Source organism: Chenopodium album, chromosome 19, assembly GCF_948465745.1.
Source record: "Chenopodium album chromosome 19, dcCheAlbu1.1, whole genome shotgun sequence".
Classification (NCBI taxonomy): domain Eukaryota; kingdom Viridiplantae; phylum Streptophyta; class Magnoliopsida; order Caryophyllales; family Amaranthaceae; genus Chenopodium; species Chenopodium album.
Window position 1 is genome coordinate 8,303,798 of NC_137852.1, and position 21,085 is coordinate 8,324,882.

The window sequence follows — 21,085 nt, forward strand, 5'->3', positions numbered from 1 at the left end:
CTACAATCAGTTCTTTAATCACAATCAGTACAGTATTGTTTCTGTTCAAAAATTTGTCCTACATTGTAATTATGAGACTTTGATATCAGTGTCTTCTTGTCTACAATCTTATGTACTTAGCAATCAAGTTATGAAAGTTTCTGAACTTCAATGTTGATATAGCAGTTTAAGTTTTCTAAACATGAAATTTAAATTTTTTTGTAGCGCGTAATATTGTAAATGGTCTATTACTCTATTATATGCAGGTTCTAAGGCATTGAGAAAATGGTGATGGATTCAGCAACACAATGTTATGTGCTGTAGTGCTGTACTGTTGTACCAGACCTATCATGATTTTGATGAGGAATGCCACTTGGAGGAGGAAGACGCACTTTATTAATAAAGCGACCATAGTGTCTAATATTAGTGGTCCACAATAAATTTATGTGAACCAGGTTTATTCAAGAGTTTCTAAGGAAAGAATTGCTAATCTTTGAGTGTAACAAGAGCAACCTCTTTATTCCCACTACTCTACATGCATGATGCAACAGCCTTTTATTTCATAAATCCAAAATGTAACAAACAATCCTTATGAAAAAAAGGTAAAGCAAAACTTGTCTGTTTGCATGTTTTTCATTCACTTTCCACGTTAAGAACATCATCAAGAAGCCCAAAACAAAGTTATACTCCGACTCTTCTCTCTTTTTTAGATTCCTTCATATCTTTTTTACGTCAATTCATCCACTTCATTTGTTTTTCCCTTTGATTTGTAGGCCATGCACGCACGACGCATCCCTTAATACAGTATATTACTTTATCCTTTTTCTTTTTTACACAAAGGGCTTATTCAGTAAGGATATTCAAGAAAATTCCTTTTAAAGGTTTATCATCTATAATGTGGACCAGCAAAAAAATTACAATAAAAATAAGGAAAATCATATACATTTTTTTTTTTTTTTTTTTTTGTTGATAAATTTATATACATAAGCTTATGGCTACATATAAGGCGCAAAAAAAAAAAAAAAAAAAAATAATTACACGGTTTTGCATGTGAATTTTTCATGCACGCATTCTTAAATTAATACTCCATCCGTCCCTAAATTACATTCCTCTTTCTAGCATTTATTCCTCACATAATAGAGAGAAAGAGGAATGTAATTTAGGGACGGAGGGAGTACTAAACTAAAAAAATGTATTAAATATTCTTTCAAAAAAAAAATGTACTAAATAATTATTCTTAGTAAGGACTACACATATATAAAGTTACCCTAAAAAAAATTTTCTAAACAAGTGAAATGGGTTAAACTAGTTAACTAGATATTTATTATTTTCACCTATCTTATTACATAGTACTAAAAAAAAATAATTTTCAATTTTCTCATTATAAGGTACTTATTACAGATACTAAAAGTGTGTGAATTACACACGTCGGTTGAGATAATGCTTTTTCATGACTTATTGCATGCATTATATGCGTCTAAATTTAAGCGTGTTTAGCGACCCCATAATTTATGTATGGTAAATAACCTATATGATAAACCCAAAAGAAAAGGGGACTTCCAAAGGGATATTCATATACTCAGTGAAGATGCAAAGTCTAGTCACCAAAGCAAAAGCATGTTATTTTATTAAAATTGGGTCAATGAGCAGGAAAGAAAAGAGGGGAGGAATCTCTTTGTAATTTCTTCCCTTCAAAAATTCTTATTTTACTCATCTTATCTTCACACCAATGCAATTGTTCTTGTGTTATTTCTGCCATCCTTAAAACTCTTGATACCACTTTTAAATCAATTAAACTCATCAAAATCTCCATCTCTTCCTCCCTTGTTAGATTCCTCTTTTTGAAGCATATACACGAACGTTGTAATTCATTCAGCTTCAACTTCTTCTGCAAATATACATTATTCATAATATGTTACGGACACATATGCGTCATTTTAATAAAACTTAACGAGAGATATCCATCTGTATTTAAAAAGTGTAACAATTTCACACTTTCACTAATATGTACATGACTGAACAACAAACACACACTCACTTTAATCATTAATAACTTTGACTAAATTATTAACAAAATTATTAAAAAATAGATAATTGTTGACATATATATTGATGCTAATTAAATTGAACTAATTACTAACCTTTTTGTTGCATTTCTTGAACACTTTGAGAACGGTAGGATCGATTGATCCTCTTGGACGTACTTTAAAAAAAGAAGTGATAACTTGGCAATGACTCTCTCTATCTGCTTTAAGAAAGTTCATAAATGTTTGAATTGAATCTTCTAGTATTTCAAGGAACAATGTTGATGCTATTCTTCCTCCACTTAATTCCTTTTCTTCTCCTTCATAATCTGTTCGAACAATATAATGATGTAAGAACTACTTTGTAATAATCAATAATATATTCGGGTTCATAATGGACATATATAGCTACATAAAATTGTTAGACCGTATGAATAATCTATATGTTTCGTCGTAAATCCTCAATTTTCTAAAGACAGACAACTATATAATATGGCTAAAGAATTGTACCTCCGCTAATACAAAACTGAAAGTATACGAAACCTTTTCTTTGGTTGAACTCTTGGCACATTTTGCATTATGATTTCATACTTTATGATTCATGTACACTAAAATAACAATAGGTTATATAAATGTGTACGTTGAACCAATGATTAGTTATGATGATTAGGCTAATTCTCATGCATTATTATGAAGTAAACTTTATTAAGACCGCACACTAAATCATCAAGATTCTTCATTATTCCATTGTACTCACTTTTAACTAGAATAACTCAAAAAGGCAAGTAACCAAAACAAGAAAAGCATGTAATGAAACATATTTTAGATTATTTTGAATATAATTAGGTGCAAATTAGACTTTAAGCCTATTTTTTAGTGTTTAGAGAGCCACAAGGGCAGATAATGAGAATCGATTTTATGATCTCTTAAAACTGGAAGGGAAGCTCTCACTATTTGAGTTATCCCGCACTCTCAACGAACTATAAGATGTTACACTAATGTTTTCCTGAATTATGTTACTCAAGCCATATACAAGTCATGTAAATTTGGTTCTAAGCTTAATAGTAAATAAAATTAAAATGAAACTCACCATGATATTCAGGGACTTGAAGCAATTTAGGAGCATGACTTCGCATTCGCGCGTAAATTTCTGGCCTTTTACCGCGTTGATAAGGCTCATTTTCAATGTACCTTTGAAGAAGTACTTGAAATTGCTGGAATTGCTGTGCAATATAAGCCGGGCAACCAGGGTCTACTAGTTCGGTTTTCGACACGAGCTTTCGCTTGAAGGTTACATAGTTCCAGTTAAGCGCCTCCCACGTTAAACATATTTGAGCAACATATGCAACCTCTAGTTCATTATAAGGGTTGTTCTTGTAGATTTCGTCGCCTGAACTTGGCTTCTTCTTGTTACCAAGTTTGTGTACTATTCTTTGGGATATTGATCTTGGTTCCACTTGGAATGACTTCAATGATTCTACGCAATCAATTACAAAATTAATCAGTTAAACAAGAACTTGTTCTCTTCAGCTTATTTATTTCAACAAATACTTATTTATGATTTTTGTTCAAATTAGACGACCAGAAATATTTCGATTATATGTATAAACTTATTAAACAATGACAAAAGAATCAGACCAGATCAAAGCAAATCTTAGAATATTCGGATTAAATTATCTTATTTCAAATGAAGAGAGCAAGTCAAGTTGACGAAAGTAATACTTGGGTAGTTGAATGCTTAACTTAGAAGTAATGTGGGTAAAATGGTCATTTTCTTTCGTTTTAGAATGCAAGTTACCCAATATAGGAAAATCTATGTGGTACCATTATAACAACCTTTTTGACATATTCATATAATCCCTTGTAAGTAAGGAATCGAATGGATCTCTTATAAAAATAAAATAGTTTAAAATTTGGATAAAAATGTAAATTCTCACCATAAATAATAAAAACATAAAATTAATTAGATAGTATCCATCAAAATTAAACTACAATGAAGCAAATTATGTTGTTAGGTAATAAACAAGTAACAACTATTGATGTACTTGTATAACATACCAGTTTCATGAAGCTTTTGTGCGCTAATTCTGTCGAGAAACATCATCTCCTCATCATATTTTTGATACACGGCATAAGACTCCCATTTAGGGCAGCTCCTTCTAGACGAGGAAGAGAACGGATCATCTGTACACGAATCCCCTATCGAACTTCTCCATTCGGAGGAACTCTTAGAGGTTGATCCAATCGTGTACGTGTCCTCGAAAATCATCTCTTTCTCTTTTTCCTTGTCTATGATCAATTTTTTTGACTCGGATTTTGGAGGGGCAAATATTAGAAATTTGTCATCCCTAGTGAAATTATTCGCGTCTTTCTTTTTTGCTACTTCGATTTTCTCTTCACTCTTTTCGAAATTCACCTCTTCTTTTTTTGCTACTTCAATTTTCTCTTCACTCTTTTCTCCTACAAAATCAAGAACAGTTAAATAAACAATCTTAATTAATTATACCCAATCAATTAAAGATATTAATAATCGAATTTAGTCTATATGCTTGGGACGGTAAAAAAAACATACATAAATTTTTTTAAAGGACGGAAAACATACGTACATACCATGAATTTTATTAAAAATTGGAGGTTTTCGACGCATCTCCTCGTAGATTTCTTGACTTTTGTGGTTGCTATCATCTTCTTCTATGAACTCAGAGATTTGATCAGTCAAATAATTGGATTCGTCGTAGCTTAATGCATAATCTTCATTTTCAACCTCATAAGCATTGTTCCGAACAATATCACCATTTTTATAACCACCATCGAGTTCTGAAGAGCTAATAGTCGAGCTCTCAAAACAGTATGCTTGCTCTTCCTTAAAATCTTCAACAGGATCTTGAAATATTAATACACTCTCATCGGAGTTACTATGATCATGGAAGCTATTATCTTTCGGAACGAAAACTAAGTCATCGCCGTCATTTACTACATGAGCAACAAGATGATGATCTTCTTCGGACACATATGAATACCGTATATACTCTTCTACTTGTTCATTTTCTTCGTCTATTTCTTCGTCTTCCACCTCTGTTGTTGTTGTTTCCTCTTCTTCTTCGTCGTCTTCATATAACATTTCATCTTCGTATTCATACTCATCTTCGGCTCTGCTAGATTAACAACAATATTAATACATGTTAGTTTTATTTATTTATTTTTTTTATTTTTTTATTTATGTGAAATTGAATGTAAAAAAATTAAGTGGAATCAATTAACCTGAGAAAGAAAGTGAAGATCTTAGCAACAAAGAGAGAGAAGAGATAGAAGAAGAGAAAGAAGAACTTTGCAATGGTTGTGACATTGTAGAAGATGAGCTTAACAAGTGCTTTTTTTCTTGAACATGGCATTCTTTAATTTGAACTTGCTTTAATTTGCACTAACTAATGAGACTCTCTTACACTTTAAAGTATCCCAACCCAAATATAAAAGAAACCAATCTACTTTTATTTGGTTGGTTGCTTTCAACACGTTTCAATCTTTTTAGTCAATATTGCTACTAGCTTTTTAATTTTCAAATTTTTTCCTTGCAGTTATTAATTGAGGAAGTCATAGTTAATCAATTTGATAAACAAAATTTGTTTATCAACATAAAACAACATAAATACCTAGTCATTATGACATTTTCGTAAATATATCAACAACAGTGTGGGACCCATATTTAATAAAAAGTTGTTGATTTATTTACAATTTTACCATTTGATAAACAAATTTTGTTTATCATATTGATAAACTTGAATTTTCTCTTTTTAATTAGGATTTTTTTGTCGAAAACTACCTAATAAAATTCAAAATTTATGAGAAACTACCTAAAAAATGGTGTGAGAAATAAAAGAAGTTAAATTGTTGTAAAAGATTACGATCATGTTCTTTAAAACTGTTCTACTTTGCTGAAATCTGCTCTATTGTATTGAAAGCGCTGCTCTACTTTGCTCTGCTGATCCAATCTGCTCTACTTTGCTTGACCAGAAGCTCAGAAGAATAGGGTTGTAGGATCTCCACTGTTATAAAAATAGAGTTGAGGCCGTGAAACTCTTGTCTTTATCAATTGCTTCTTAAATCTGTAGTAAGTTTGTAAGGCTTTAGGTTCAATCCAAGACCAGTAAAGCAACAAAGCCCAATTACGCCAAGCAAAGGCCCAGACTACGAGTGAAGAAATTGGGTTATCTTCCTATAAGTAGATTTTTTTCTTTTTTTTTTTCCTTTTCCTTTCATTTCTGTGTTTTTCTTCTTTTATAATTGTTGAAAATATTATTATTAGTGTTATTGAACAATTAGAATTTAATTTATGGATTTGTTGAATCTCCGACTCTCTATAAATCATTCATGCGGTCATGCCCATATGTTTAGTTTAAGTATTTTTTGTATTCGGAGCATGCTCAAATAGTTTCCATGTTATTTAGCAGTTGTTGGAAACATTTGTGTATAATCAAAATCGATCGTTAAAAGTAACCTAACTCTGTTTAATTTCTAATTGCAGGTTTCATTGCAATGTTTGCAACTCTACCAAGCCAAGATTTTTGCTAAAGGTTGAGCCTAGCTTCCTTCTCCTATCAGCGCGTAATATTGTACATGGTCTATTGTATGCAGGTTCTAAGGCATTGAGAGAATGTTGAATACTTCAGCAACACAGTACACTGTTATGTGGTGTACCACACATTAACACATACATATCATGATTTTGATAAGGAATGCAACTTGAAGATATATGGAAGCAAGACACCCTTTAATAAGTAATTTGTATATATATGTAACTATTATGGTGCATTACCAATTCCTCAAATTAAAGAGCTTCAATAATAACAGTTCATATATAGTGCATTGCCTTCATGCACATTAGTAATACATGCTATATGTGTCCTCACACTTTCTTGCACATTATGGCATATATAGCGCGCACATTATTACATGTGCTAGTGTGTTTTTAGCACACAACTTGTGTGTAGTAATGGTTGAAGATCAAATACAGTTAGGTGTATGTTAGAAATTGCGAGACTTCATATAATAAGTTTTTAATTACTATAATTTCACTAACATATACCAATAATAAAATTAAGAATCGGTGTCAAAATAATAGCAATTAAGACTTGTTTTTAATGACATGAAATATTTGACCTGGTTATCTAAATTATCCTTTAAAGGCAAGCATGTGGTATAAATTTTTTTGTTTTAAATGGAGCAATTCTCTTTTTACTTATAACATTAAACAGTACTGTATTTATAAGTAATTTCTTGTCAAAAAAAAAAAAAAAAAAAAAGAAAAAAAACAGAAAAAAAAAGTGTTTATAAGTAATTTCTTATATACATAAATTTCTAATATTAGACCTCAATCACCCACTATTTCTTTTATTACTTGCAAATTATATGATGAAGCATCCCTAATTATAATTGTCTAATTGCAGCATATCCACACAATTTTCGCCAAACAAGTTTTAGTAGTTGTGAGATCTTTTTTTCCCTTGCATATGATCAGAACATATAAAATCTTCAAATTGTATGAACAAAATGGATAACATTTTATTTTTTTACCTTACATATATTTTGTTTTGTTTTTATTCGTTTATTTTGAATAAACATTACATGACTTTAAAATTCAAAAAAAAAAAAAAAAAAAAAAAAAGAGAGAGAGAAAAGACTTACACATGCAAAACTTAACCCTGAATCCTTTGTACAAAATTAGTTGCTACTTTCATATTCACTCTTTTTTCCAAGTGATATTCAAGCACTTTTCTCACATGCTGAGACATATGCTTGAACATTGGTGTAAATTTTTTACATAAATTAACATAATGAAGAAATACATACTCGTATTGTAATTTATACGACAATATATTACGGAGTATACAAGAACATTATATTATTATATTATGTAAAATAACTTAAGTCAAACCTAATTTGAAGTATGTAAAATTATAGTGGGATGCAAAATGTAATTAGAATATGTATCACTCAACCAAAAAAAGGGGTGGAGTAATAAACAGAAGATCAAATCAAGATGAATGAACATAAAGACTTATGTTTGAAAGCAACTTAATCGAAACGATAAGTTACATTATACTATTCTTGGTCCTTAAGGATTGTCTTATAAGAGTATATTATTTTGAAGTGTCCCTTTACATATTCTTATATGTTTTGGTATGGTTTCTTGATTGTTTTTTTCTTTTGTATACTTTACTTTTTCTCTGTTTCACAATAAATGATACACTTTTAATTTTTGATCGTGTCTTAATATTTGACACGCTCCTAAGCTAAAAACAACTAAAGGACCAATAATATTTTACTTTAATATATTTGCAAAATCATACCCATTTTTTTTGTTCCCCCCCTATTTATTTTCTCCCATACACACTTTATGAATAAAAGATTATCCCACCATTTTACTTTATATTTACTTTGATCCTATTTGTTATTTGCTCGTTTTTTTTAATATTATGTTGAAACTTCTCGTGTGAAATATTTATATACTTCGTATGTAGTTAATTAGAAGAATTCCCATCAATTTTCTTATACATAATTTGGTGAGTGTGCTAATAAAATGCATTACTTTTTTTTTTTTTTTCTTTCTCTCTTTTCAAACAATTTTGTAAACTTCATTCTCTTTTCTGAATTGCCACATTAATCATATATATATATTTTTTCTTCTTCTTTCTTATTTTCCTTTTGTTTCGAAAAGCAAGAATATTAAGGTAAAGATCAAAAGCAAAATGGATAGAGTATTAATTACGTTGGTTATTACAAAACGCGTAGAGTATTAGTCAATCTTTTAGATTTTTTTTTTTTTTTTTTTTTTTTGGAAAGGCATTAGGAAATTCATTACACTTATTTAGCAAAATCACCTTAAAAAAAGAAGTTAAGATGGTTATCACTAAAAGCCAAAAGTGGTTAAAAATAGAATCTGCGTCTTCAGAGTCAAAAGTACAGTTATACACACACTGCATTTCATTCCCTCCTTCTGCTAAGCTCTCAAACTTCGTATCAATGGCGTTTTCCCTCACAATTTTCTCTCTCATAAAACCACCCTATTAAAGAAAACCCTTTAATCCATTCTCACAAATTATATCGTCTCTCCTATATTTTTCTCAGCAAAAAAATTGAACACCCAGAAACTTGAAACATCCCAAATGCATTTTCCTGGAATTTTTCTGGGTTATTCGTTGGGATTTGCTGTTCTTTACAAATCTTTGAGCTTGAAAGGTCCAAATTTCTCAGAATTTTACTCACATTGAGTTTTAATTCATACCCATTTTCCCCCTTCCCCTGTTTTTCAAAATTTCTAATAATGGAAGCTGAGAACCATGGAAGTAAGAGATCTAGGGCTTCATTGTCTCGGGATTTTCCGCCACAATTTGGGATTTCAAACTCACCCTTTATGGAATTTCCAACAGTGAAGAGAGTTCATCATTATACTCGAGATTTTCCACCTGGGTGTGGCCCAAATTCCCCAAAAATCAATCAAAAACCCTCTGAAAAACCTACTGAGAGTGAGAAAATTCCTAGGTTTTGCAGTAATTCCACTGCTTGGAGACGTTCTGTGCCTGCTGTGAGAAGTAAGCCATCAATGGATGATGGAATTCCTGTGAAAATTCCTCAGAATGTGAAGGGAAAAGCGGTGCCGGGTTCGGGTTTCGACGCATTTACTGAGAGAAGTGCAGAAGATAGGAAGAAAGAGAAGGTGGATGAGATGAAGAAACCCCAGAACATTTCTAGGGAAAGGGTGAAAGTTTTGGAAATGGTGGAATTGTTTAGGAAGAGGTGTAAAGAAATTTCAATGAGTGGAAGAGGAATTAGAAGGATTGATACAGTAGCTTGTGCTGAATTAAGAAAAGAAGGAAAGATTTCAAACCAATCTACATTGATGATTGGAGCTGTTCCTGGTGTAGAAGTGGGTGATAAATTTCATTACAGGGTAGAATTGGCCTTTGTAGGGCTGCATAAGCATTACGAGCGCGGTATCGATACAATGGAGTGGGGTGGAGGGAGATTGGCCACTTGTATTGTAGCTAGTGAGAGACATTTGGACAAAATGAATGATCCCAATGCTCTGGTTTACATTGGGGAGGGAGGGGTTCTAAGGCGGAACGAGGCCGGGAAACCTCCTGATCAGGAGCTTAAGGGAGGAAATAAAGCTTTGTGGAATAACAAGGAAGAGAAGAAGCCGGTTAGGGTGGTTAGGGGGCTTACATTGGATAGAAATTATGGTCAAAAGATCTTGTATGTGTATGATGGGCTGTATGAGGTGAAGTCATGTATTAAGAAGAAAGGGCCAAGTGGGAACATGATTTTCGAGTTCCAATTGGCAAGGTGCGCTGGACAGCCTGCTGTTTCGTGGCAAGTGTGTAGACGGTACCAGTTTTGAGGTTTTTGTTTACTTGTTTTGTTTCATTTAGGAAGATGTTAGTTCCTTTAATTGTAGCTTGTTCTTGCATGATACATTCTTGATGTATGCAGCTCAAGAAATATCATTATACTGACATGATAGGCTTTCACACTTGTTGAATTGAAGCTAGTATATGTAGAAGACTGAAAATTGTAACCTGTCAAGGTTTTTTGTAATACATTATACATTGAATGAAATAGAAGGAGCTTCTTTATTGTTGATTCTGCTTTCATGTTATCCTTCTTAGTAATTTACACCTGTTTCTATCATCTATTTGGCTGGGAGGGTAATTGTGGGATGAAAGAGAGGATTAATTATGTGAAAATGTGAAATGATTGTCACATAAAAAAAGTTGAGGTAATTGTGCTACTTTTAAGCATTGGATCAAAACGAGCTGCACATTAGCAATGATCATATTGGCCATCATCTTCTGTGCTACTGCAGTTGGAAGGTATGAATAACATCGTTTTTATATGCAACATTATGCAAATGATGGAGCATTCTTCAATGTGCCTCGAATGAAGGGAGCTTAGGATAAGAAAAATGTGTCGTGCAGTAAGAGATCCTGCCACAAATTTCTATATTTATTAGGTATTGTAGTTCTCTTTTTCATAATTTTCAGCTTATGACTTTCTTTCCTAGTCTATTTTTCCTTCTTGTAATTAGCAGGAAAGTGAGATGATGGCGTCATCTGATACTTCGTGCTCTTTATCCTAAGATATTGAGGTTAGACTCCATCATTATGAGCATATACTTATACAGTCTTACGTTGCATCTTCCCTATTTCAATTATTTTCTCTTATTGATTGGACCTTTGTGAGGTGCTTAGAGCTAGCTTCTGTTTCTGCTTATAACAATAGCTCTTAGCAGAACATATTCTGTGCTGTCTTTGTTGGATGCATAATTTTATAGTTCCTTGCATGCATCATGAATAAAACTTCACCAGTTTCTTTTTATGTAGCATTTAGGCACTCTTAAATCTTAATACTCAAGGCCTTGTAACTTGATTAAGTTAAAACTTATCATTTTACTATTGAAACTCTACTGAAACCTAATGTGAAGTCTCATACAAGACGGTTACTGCTTTTGTTAACAAATTTCATTTCTGTAAGGAAATACTTATCTAGATCTATTATATCACCTAACAATATGAAGCTTAGGTTGTTAGTACTTGCTTAGGAATAAAAAGTTGCTCAGTGGCCAGGCTTCTAGATTCAGAGGGGTGGAAATTGGGGTGTGAATTCAATATGAGCAGAAAGAAATATTGGATTGGAACCAAAGCGTGCTATTGCAAATGACAGAGCCCCATTAAAGCTTCATTGATCATCAGAACTCAAATCAGATTATATGGTTTCTGGTGAGGAAGTGGGCAGCAGAGTTCAGGGGATACTAGAATTGCTGGTGTCTGTGACTCTGTGAGGTGCTGAAACAATTATGTTGCTCAGTGTGCAAACTAATTAAAGACCCCAGTTTAATCTCTAGTTTACTTTTGGTGTTACATAAAAAATAAAAAAAAAATAAAAAAAAAAACAAATTAAAGGGAAAACAAATGGGATATGCTGATAGTTTCAAACCCAAATGTAAACTACTGTTTGAGAATAGGAAGAATTCCATGGAAGAATTGGAGTTGTTAAGTTGGTAGGCTGATTCAAGTACCTTGTCTCACTCAATAATGTTGGAATTCATATCAACCTGCTGTACTTTTAAAATGACTTCAACTCGGAATTGGACTAGAGAACATGAATGTAAGGTGGGATCATGTACAGTATATGTTTGATTTGGTTGTAAAAAAATAGCCCATCAAATAATGTAGGAGATGCACTTGAGTTGAGACAGTGATCAATATTCGATATATTATTATCCTTGCCTTAATTTTAGTACATAATAAACGAACAAAAGAATTCTTATAGCTACAATATAATATGGGGAACAAATAATATTCACCTGAAATACGTCTACACCCCTAGGAAGATGGCAACTACTTTAGAGGGGACATCAGACATGGTTATTATACAGATTAGCCCATCCTAGGAAACATGCATTAGATGACAATTTTACAAAATAAGTACTTGTTCTTGTTATAATGGCGTATCACTATGGAGCTGAAGAGCACGTATTAGAACTTGTAAAGACCTGAAGGATCTGCATTTTGTACTATCCATGGATGTTCCAGAAGCTTGTGCAATGGAAGACGGTCTGCTGAGTCTTTAACGAGCATCTGATATTTTAACGATGAGGGTCAGAGGGGCCACTAAGACAGGTTTGAAAAAAGATTTATCAGCAGTATTAAAAGATGCTTACCTTACTAATCAAGTCCTTTGCAGCTGAAGATACAATGGGTTTGGGGGGAAACTTTAAATCAACTAGCACAATCCTGCAGAAAGATGTGTTCTTGCTGATGTTAATGGCTGATACAAGATTACTTCTTTCAAACAGACTGAAATGTGACACAGTCACTGAATTCTCACCTTCTATATGTGTCTGAATGTTCCTTAGCCTCAAAGGGAGGGAAACCATACAGAAACTCATAACAAAGGATGCCAAGGCTCCATATGTCAACACTTGCATCATGTTCTACGCTCTCAACTGTCAAGGCAAAAGGAAGCACAAAATGATTCATGTAAATATCAAACCCAAAACAAACACTCTAAAAGGTCTGCAGTAATAAAGATTTTTCACAGAATGCATACCCATCTCTGGAGGAAGGTAGTCAAGTGTCCCACACATGGTCTTCCTGCGGTTGAATGTATGGACTGCCCAACCAAAGTCTGCTATCTTGAGTTCCCCCTGACAGAGTAAACCAGTAAAATTGTCAATATTAGCACACAATCTTGCATATATGGAAGCCTGAGGAAAAACAAATTGGAAGCCTAGGTGTGCTTGTCACCTGTGCCCCTATAAGGAGGTTCTCTGGCTTGATATCTCTGTGAATCACGTGTTTTCCGTGACAGTAAATAAGAGCCCGGGCTAATGATGCAATATACTGCAGACAAATGAAAACAGGAATAAAAGACACCAGTTAGCACTCTGCACTCTTGACATGCTGAATCAAGTGGCTGTTAAAATCAGTAGAAGTATAATTATATGTCCTCTGTCATATATATATTTCAGGAACAAGCTTTGCAAACTTGCAAAAGATGGAAAAAGATATGGTGTGTTGAACTCAACTATATTAACTTGAAAATTATGAAGACCAACATATAAGTATGAGCTGGATTTGGTATCAGATCATACATTTTGTAATCATTCCTACCAAAGTACCTCAAATTTTGTTATTGCTATGGAAGTAACTTACAGTTGCTGCGCGCTTTTCACCGAAGTACTTGCATTTCTGAAGCTCTTTGTACAGCTCTCCTTTCGGTGCATATTCAAGAATCAGATACACACGTTTCTGCATAGATAATATATCGAGTCATTCACCTTTGTATGGAACAATGTCTCATCTGACCTAGCCAACATCACTACATATAGCAGTACCTGATCATAGAAGTATCCATAGAGACGTAGTATGTTAGGATGGCGAAGATGGCTTTGAATTTCAACTTCTCGACGAATCTGGTGCTCAACTTGTGATTGTTTTAGCTGGCTCTTGAAAAGTACTTTCAATGCCACTATATGATTGCTCTGCTCCAATAATAAGCAAATTAGTAAAATTCTCAAAATTCTCCTTCAGGCCATGATCGTATCAAAGGGATAACAAATAAGGGTGCCTTTAACATCAATCACTATGTATAAAAATGGAGGATGAGGCACCAAAATTAAATCAAACATGACAGTGCTAATAACAGGTAATTGATAATAGACTCAAATCTTGTGCTTTTTCAACATGTGATGTCTTTACTAGCTAAAGATGCATAAATTTCAAAGAAGCTAATCCTTGACAGTTCAATACAAAGCAATCACGATGCAGTAATGCAGCCGAGATTTGATATCATTCAGTTACAATAACTTAAGTATCCCCTCCCCTTTACACATGCCACTGTGATGGGGGTCATGCAGCCTAGATTCAATACCATAGTTCAAAGCAATAGCCTAATATATAGTTATGTGAATTTTCTTTTTATCATCCTTTCTTGAAATTAGCTTATGTTAGTCATTATTCACACTTGTTTTAAATTAGGACTAGATCATCATATTTCGAGGTTAATTTAAGTCTATGCATATGCATTCAATTTTGGACATACAACAGAAACATTACAACTAAAACTTCCTACTTGAAAAAAAGGAGCAAGATTTAATGGCATACTCTCTTCTCTCTTGCCAAGTAGACATGACCGAACTTCCCTCGACCGAGCGGCTTTCCGATATCGAAATCATTTAGCACCCACCGTTGCTTCTCCGCTGCAGGAACCTCTGCAGATGCCTGAATAAACTCACACAGAAATAAACACATTCAGCACCCAAAAAAAAAAAAAAAAAAATGAAATTTGCCAAAAACCTCAAAAATCCAGATTTCTTAAACTAGATATCAGTAAGTTCATCATAAATCGCGAATCAAAGCTGAAATTAGCAAATCACAACGAAATCGAAATGAAAATAAGCATTTCAAAGAATCAAGTGCAGATTTTCGCACATTGCACAGAATCAAACAGAAAGATGAATTTGAACTCATCAGCAATAAATCTTCATTCTATAAATTCAACAAATACGTCGAATTTCAAAAATAATCCCCAATATAAATCCAATTTCTGGAGCAAAGAATGAACAAATCGAAACAAAGAAACAAAACTAACACCAGAAATTAGAAACTTTACATTTGAAGATTTATCATCAATTTCTACAAAACCCTAGCATCATCTCACGCGATTCAGAATTCATAATTTCACAATTAAAGAACAAATTCAACCCTAACTTATTAATAATCCGAAAATTAAAAATCAAAATCTTTAACTCACCTTCTCCTCAGCCTGATTTTCCGCAGCAATCGCCATTGAAGAGAGAGAACGTAGAGAGAGAAAGTAGAGAGAGAAAGAAGAGAGAGAGAAAATGACAGTGGTGCTCAACGGTGGAGAGGAAGGGGATGATTAGGGGGGAAAGAAATCGAATGATTTCTACAACGGTCGAATTTTTGGGGTGGACACGTGGCCCAATTAGAATTGTTCGACAATTCAAATTTTATTTTTGTAATTTCTTTGTTTGATTTGATGAGGAGGAGCGTAAGCGTATTTGAGTCGATCTAAGCGTATTGTGGCCGTTGATTGTTAAGGTTGTATTGACGGTGGAGATGGAGTTTGAGTAGGATTAAAGAAAATTATTGACCAAATATATTTGTTAATTAATTTATTAATACCAAATCTTAGGCGAAATTTAACTTTTTTTTTTTTTTTGAATTTTTAGTTATCTGTGAATCTATGATTTCACAAGTACAAATTCTTTGGCCCTCATTAAGAATTCCGTTAATAATTTGTATAGTTAAAATCTTGAAGGAGATAATTTGACCAAATTAAACAAGATTTAGAGTTGTGTGCAGATCTATCTAGCTTGTAGTATTAAGGGTAATAGAAATAAGAGGTTTGTATTATAGACTTTACAGAGTACTTTTTTACAAGTTTGTGGAGAGACCTCTTATTGTTGATAGGAGTAATAAATAAAGAGGTTTGTAAATGCAAACAGGTATGCAATTGCTTCCATTTGTTTTATATGTTAATAATAAGTAGAGTTCAATTTGCTAAGCCCACTTCTTTTCTTTTTTTTTTTTTTTTTTTTTTGTCAAAAATGTTACATATAAGGAACTAAAATAGAAAAAATAAATGAAAATATATTAATTATACTGATTTGCATGTAATCATACATTCTTGAATTAATATCACACTAGTGTGTGGCCCCGGGCAATACACCGGGCTTTGCTTTGAATATCAATACATATATTATTTGGCCTATAAAATCATAAACTATTTAATTACAAAAAATAAGTGGACAATAATAACTAATGAAATTAAATAAATGCTCTCAAATTGATGTCTTGTACAAATTAAAGTATTTAGTGTATTATAATTGAATATGAAGTACAATGAAAAGATAGCAAAGTTGGTAAGAACATTACTTCATTTATTATTGGTCTTGTGTTCTAACCTTGTGATAAATAATGAATTTAATGACTTGTATATATTGACAGTGGGTCACATACATTAGAGAAAATTCAAGTTTATACCCAGGATCCTAGGGTAGGGTCGTAATTTACTCACTTTAAGGTGAGGACACGCTTGTAACACAAGCTGGGGTGAAAATTGATAACCTGACGCCACTTAACTTCTGTCAAACTTGTGATAACTCCAGAAGCCACTTAACTTCTATCAAACTTGTGATAACTCTTGCCAACCCGACTTTGGTTAACTAAGGTTAATTGTTTGGGAGAATTGGGGCCAAAAATTAATCTAAAAATAATATTAAAAAATATATAAATTTAAAAATCGAGCAATTCAAGGTCGAATGGGGGAAATTGTTCGGTAGTAATCAAACACGAATTCGCGAATTAAGTCACCGCTGTTGTGGGGAATCAACCATTCAGTGCTCGTTTAGCCGAAAAATGTTATAGAACGAGGTCAACAACAAGGTGGAATCAACCATTCATTTTTAAGGTAATAAGAACACGGTCTAAGGGTTTGTTCTCTTCGGCTTAATTTGTATTCAGTTTAGTTTAGGTCCAATCAGTTCAGTTCAGTTTCTAATTTCCTTCTCTCATAAATAGTTTTTTTCAATTCTATTCAGTTTAGTTCAGCTCCAATCAGTTCAGTTCCGTTCCTAATTTCCTTTTCTCATAAATGATTCATTTTAAATCTATTCAATTTAGTTAAGCTCCAATCAATTCAGTTCAGTACAGTTCAGCCAGTTCAATAAATTAGAACAGGCCCTAAGTTACCTTACTGTGGATCAGTGCCACCAATTTTCGTAGCGCTCATATTGAAAGAAGACCAGCAAGTTGATCTAGCAACACCAGCTTCATCTCCAACCCATCGAACATCAAGTTGAGCATCAAAAAAAAATTACGGCTTTAGGTTGCTGTTGATGAATTAGATCAAACCAAATGCAAATTAAAGAAATAATCCATATCCTTCTCCACCTATCCCTTGGCACCATCCAACCATACCTCCTTGATCTCCCCATATCTGTTTCATCAAGAAGTTGTTTCATTTAACAACACCAGAGTCCAGAAATTACTTAGAAGTTATGATCTTGAATTATGGTTACATTGATTATTTGCAAAATTGATTGATATTATGCTATTGAACTTCAGTAGTTTGTTATCAATTGAATGACGATTGATGTCTGTCACCTTAATTTATTAGAATTGAATTATTGGTAATTTGATTGAAGCTTATCGCCCTAATTAAATCAGCCATGATCGATTGCTGTAATAAATCAAACACCATATATGAAACACTAGTCGAAAAGAAACTATGAACCCTAAATTAATTAATAGAAAGAGGGAAGAACAGAAAGACTGAAAAAATACAAAAATCAACTCTAACGGCCATAGTTAATTCACAACGATTAACCTTGAAGTAGAGGTAACAGCCGTTAGTTCGAGTGTGGGGCCCACACTTGTTACTTTCCACTTACTTTTTGCATGTTTTATAATTTCTTAATCACATGTCACTATTGTGGGGTTCTTTATATGAGATTTACAAATTTTGTATATCCCCGAGATCAATAGGGACTTGCTCCATTCATAAACCCTTGAAACGAGTTTCTCTATTGCTGATAATTTCATGAGCTGGATACCTAATCCACTAAAAATGAAGAGAGTTGGGTCGGACCATGGTCTAGCTGATTCAGTACTCATAACCCGATCTTGGTACCCAAAAACCTAAAGTTTCGGGTACTCAATTATGAACCCCCCTAATAATTATTACATCGATAGATGTTTGTATATAACATATATTATAAAATCACACACACAACACCAAAAACACCAATATACAATTTTAAATTTTGTATTTTAATGGTGACACCAAAAGAAAAACCAAGTCCTCCACATGTCAAACTCCCACAAAATCTCATACATGCAATTAACACTTGCCACCCCATTTCAAACCCTCATTTTAACCCACTTCCACGTACACCCCCTCTTACCTTACAATATATCCCTCTTACACTCCCTCCCATCTTACACACAACACTCATCAAATTTACAAAACTAACACAAACACATACAACAACATGCAAACCAACATGTCATCTTATGAACAACAAAGGCTACACCAAAACCAACACCAACACCACCCAATTAGCCAAACCACCCGTCAAACCGTCAAATTCCTAACCGCCTCAACCATAGGCACCGTCCTCTTAGTCCTATCCGGTCTAACCCTAACCGGTACCGTCTTAGCCCTTGTCTTAGCCACCCCCGTCCTAGTCCTCTTTAGTCCTATCCTCGTCCCTGCCCTAATAACAATCTTTTTAATTGCATCTGGCTTCGTGTTCTCGGGTGGGTGCGGTGTTGCGGCCCTTTCGGCTTTGTCGTGGATTTATCAATATACGACGGGGAAGCACCCAATCGGTGCTGATAAGTTGGATAGTGCTAGGATGAAGATTGGTAACGCGGCTTGGGAGGTCAAGGAAAAGGCTAAGGAGAATTTACAATATGTACAACATAAGGCTCAAGAAGCTACTACTACTAGTAGTACTACTGATCATAACACTTATCGAACTAGTCAAGCACAAACTTCTTAAGTAGTATTTTATAGGGTTTTGTTTTTGCACCACCCTTTTTTTTTTTTTTTTTTTTTGTGTTGTTTTATTTTGATTTAGTGTATTTTTTTTGGTTGTAGAAGTACTTTTTTTTTGGGTGGGGAGGCAAATTAAAGCTGTATGTGACATTTGGTGAGAAAAGTGTATGAATAGGAAATGATAAGTGCAATAATTTATTTTTAAAGTATGTTCCAAGTATTTTAATTAATTTGTTAATTGTCAAAATTTGTGTTTTACCATGCTAAGGCCCTGTTTGATTCACCTTAATTTTGCTGAACTGAAATTATTTTTACTGAACTGAAATTATTTTTACTGATTTTCTATTATAATTTTTCTCTAAGAAAACTGAATTATACTGAACTTATTTTTACTGAACTGAAATTATTTTTACTGAACTGAGATTAATTTTACTGAACTGAAATTATTTTTACTTAATATTATTTTTTTAAGGTGAATCAAACAGGGCCTAATTGTCAATGCAATTTTTTTTTTTTTGACTCATAATTGTCGATGCATTATATACTAATAGCTCGAACTACACTATAATATACTTCCTTTGTTTTGTTTATAGTTACAACACCACCTTTCATCACTAAACTAGGTTAACGAATAAATTAATCTATGAAATTTAAATCATAGCAATTTATCCCTTTCTTCTTATAGGTGATAAAATTATGTAAAATAATTTATCCATTTACTTAGTCTAATATCTTCCTTAAAATGCGTGCTTAGAGGGGGTGTTGCAACCGCAAATAAAACAGAGGAAGTATAAGTAAAATAATAGTGACAGATTTTTTTTTTTTTGAGTATAATAACAGTGACAATTAATTATGTTGCATTATTTAAATACAAATAAAAATATTATAGGAGTATTAATTTGAGAAATACTCGTATATTATTGTTAAAATTTATACTACTATGACTACCAACAAATCCGTTGTAGTCTAGTTGGTCAGGATACTCGGCTCTCACCCGAGAGACCCGGGTTCAAGTCCCGGCAACGGAATTTTTTGTATTTTTTTTAATTTTTCCCTTTTAAACTTTTTTAGCAACTAAAAAAAATGGTTAAAGTGAAATTAGTAAATAATGTCAATGTATAGTCAAAGAAAGTGCAGTTGCTATATATGGAAGGGGAGCTAAAATTGACACTATGATATATTTTCTCATAGTGCACACAAGATTTTTCCAAGCATTTTGCTACTTGCACATAATAATACTCTAATTAACTTATTAGTATTCTCAATATTCAAAGTGAAGTATATGTCATCGGTGGTGGTAGGATACAATGAGGGATCGGATTTCACATCAGTAGAGAAGTGTACATTAAAAGTAAAACGTCTTGCAATTAGCAGGCTCGATCGATCTTTAGCTCTGGCTCGACACATAGCTGGTGTAATATGTGCAATCACACAAGATCTGAAGACTGATTAGAGCCTCATATAAACTTTAGAATACAATAATATACTTCGTATGTACTAGTATTCAGCAATAATTTGATTTGGTTGAACTGTGGCTCAATAAAGGCTAACAAAACAAAGGTTTTTGGTTCAAGTTCCATGGATTAGTTTTTTCCTCTTTGCTTTTAAATAGCAAGCTTATAGTTAACTATTAATTAGCTCGTAATTAAAAAAAACTTGGTCCAAAAAAATGGAATAAGGAGGTTCTCAGTAGTTAAGAGGTTTATATTGTTATCAAGCTCTCTAATGGCCTAATGGGGTGAAGTTTGTTTTACAACATTATTGCATTACGTATGTACATAACAACTTAATATGGATACACCAAATAGCAATTAGTGTAGACTTTCTTTTACTACGAGTATTGTTCTAATTTTGTGTAATATTTTGTGTTTTGCCATTGTAAAATTTTCTAAAAAAAACTACCAAATCGTTATAATATTTTGTGCTTCGATTTACAATCTCATAATTAGCGTGTGCATCTCATATGTCGGCATAATAATTCACACATAATCAGC

The 21,085-nt window shown here is 33.0% G+C and overlaps 4 protein-coding genes and 1 non-coding gene across 6 annotated transcripts; 3 read left to right on the forward strand and 2 right to left on the reverse strand.

Annotated features, from left to right (window-relative positions):
* Nucleotides 1-1,209: 1,209 nt before the first annotated feature.
* On the reverse strand, nt 1,210-5,424 carry LOC145594917 (uncharacterized). 2 transcript variants are annotated; one of them, XM_081651269.1, is made up of 6 exons: nt 5,265-5,424; nt 4,614-5,158; nt 4,062-4,463; nt 3,094-3,480; nt 2,121-2,332; nt 1,210-1,867 (listed from the first exon to the last, which is right to left on the reverse strand). In XM_081651269.1, exons 1-6 carry the CDS (start codon nt 5,393-5,395, stop codon nt 1,619-1,621), a joined length of 1,926 nt encoding a protein of 641 aa, XP_081507395.1. In that variant the 5' UTR covers nt 5,396-5,424; the 3' UTR covers nt 1,210-1,618. The 2 variants fall into 2 exon arrangements, with proteins under 2 accessions (XP_081507395.1, XP_081507396.1); XM_081651270.1 differs by having other exon boundaries at nt 1,211-1,867; nt 4,614-5,155.
* Nucleotides 5,425-9,324: 3,900 nt separating this feature from the next.
* LOC145593943 (histone-lysine N-methyltransferase, H3 lysine-9 specific SUVH6-like) lies at nt 9,325-10,401 on the forward strand. Its single transcript, XM_081650299.1, has one exon. The coding sequence runs from the start codon at nt 9,325-9,327 to the stop codon at nt 10,399-10,401; it is 1,077 nt and encodes a 358-aa protein (XP_081506425.1).
* A 1,842-nt stretch (nt 10,402-12,243) lies between these two features.
* LOC145594634 (serine/threonine-protein kinase Aurora-2-like) lies at nt 12,244-15,481 on the reverse strand. Its single transcript, XM_081650961.1, has 9 exons — nt 15,318-15,481; nt 14,669-14,785; nt 13,900-14,046; nt 13,718-13,813; nt 13,310-13,405; nt 13,113-13,209; nt 12,891-13,008; nt 12,724-12,796; nt 12,244-12,640 (listed from the first exon to the last, which is right to left on the reverse strand). The coding sequence occupies exons 1-9, from the start codon at nt 15,351-15,353 to the stop codon at nt 12,539-12,541; spliced, it is 882 nt and encodes a 293-aa protein (XP_081507087.1). The 5' UTR covers nt 15,354-15,481; the 3' UTR covers nt 12,244-12,538.
* Nucleotides 15,482-18,594: 3,113 nt separating this feature from the next.
* Nucleotides 18,595-19,095, forward strand: LOC145593944 (oleosin L-like). Its single transcript, XM_081650300.1, has one exon. It carries the CDS (start codon nt 18,595-18,597, stop codon nt 19,093-19,095), a length of 501 nt encoding a protein of 166 aa, XP_081506426.1.
* Nucleotides 19,096-20,046: 951 nt separating this feature from the next.
* On the forward strand, nt 20,047-20,119 carry TRNAE-CUC (transfer RNA glutamic acid (anticodon CUC)). Its single transcript has one exon. It is a non-coding gene; the product is annotated as a tRNA-Glu (tRNA).
* The last annotated feature ends 966 nt before the right edge of the window (nt 20,120-21,085 follow it).

What these genes read in the sequence shown, in the direction of transcription:
- LOC145594917 (XM_081651269.1), bottom strand. Translation starts at nt 5,395, where the DNA reads ATGCCATGTTCAAGAAAAAAAGCACTTGTTAAGCTCATCTTCTACAAT. An exon ending in ATCTTCACTTTCTTTCTCAG is followed by an intron (nt 5,159 to 5,264) that starts GTTAATTGATTC and finishes TTGTTAATCTAG; the next exon opens with CAGAGCCGAAGATGAGTATG. An exon ending in ACAAAAGCTTCATGAAACTG is followed by an intron (nt 3,481 to 4,061) that starts GTATGTTATACA and finishes TTGATTGCGTAG; the next exon opens with AATCATTGAAGTCATTCCAA.
- LOC145593943 (XM_081650299.1), top strand. Translation starts at nt 9,325, where the DNA reads ATGGAAGCTGAGAACCATGGAAGTAAGAGATCTAGGGCTTCATTGTCT.
- LOC145594634 (XM_081650961.1), bottom strand. Translation starts at nt 15,353, where the DNA reads ATGGCGATTGCTGCGGAAAATCAGGCTGAGGAGAAG. An exon ending in AAAATCAGGCTGAGGAGAAG is followed by an intron (nt 14,786 to 15,317) that starts GTGAGTTAAAGA and finishes GAGTTTATTCAG; the next exon opens with GCATCTGCAGAGGTTCCTGC. An exon ending in GTGAAAAGCGCGCAGCAACT is followed by an intron (nt 13,406 to 13,717) that starts GTAAGTTACTTC and finishes ATTTGTCTGCAG; the next exon opens with TATATTGCATCATTAGCCCG.
- LOC145593944 (XM_081650300.1), top strand. Translation starts at nt 18,595, where the DNA reads ATGTCATCTTATGAACAACAAAGGCTACACCAAAACCAACACCAACAC.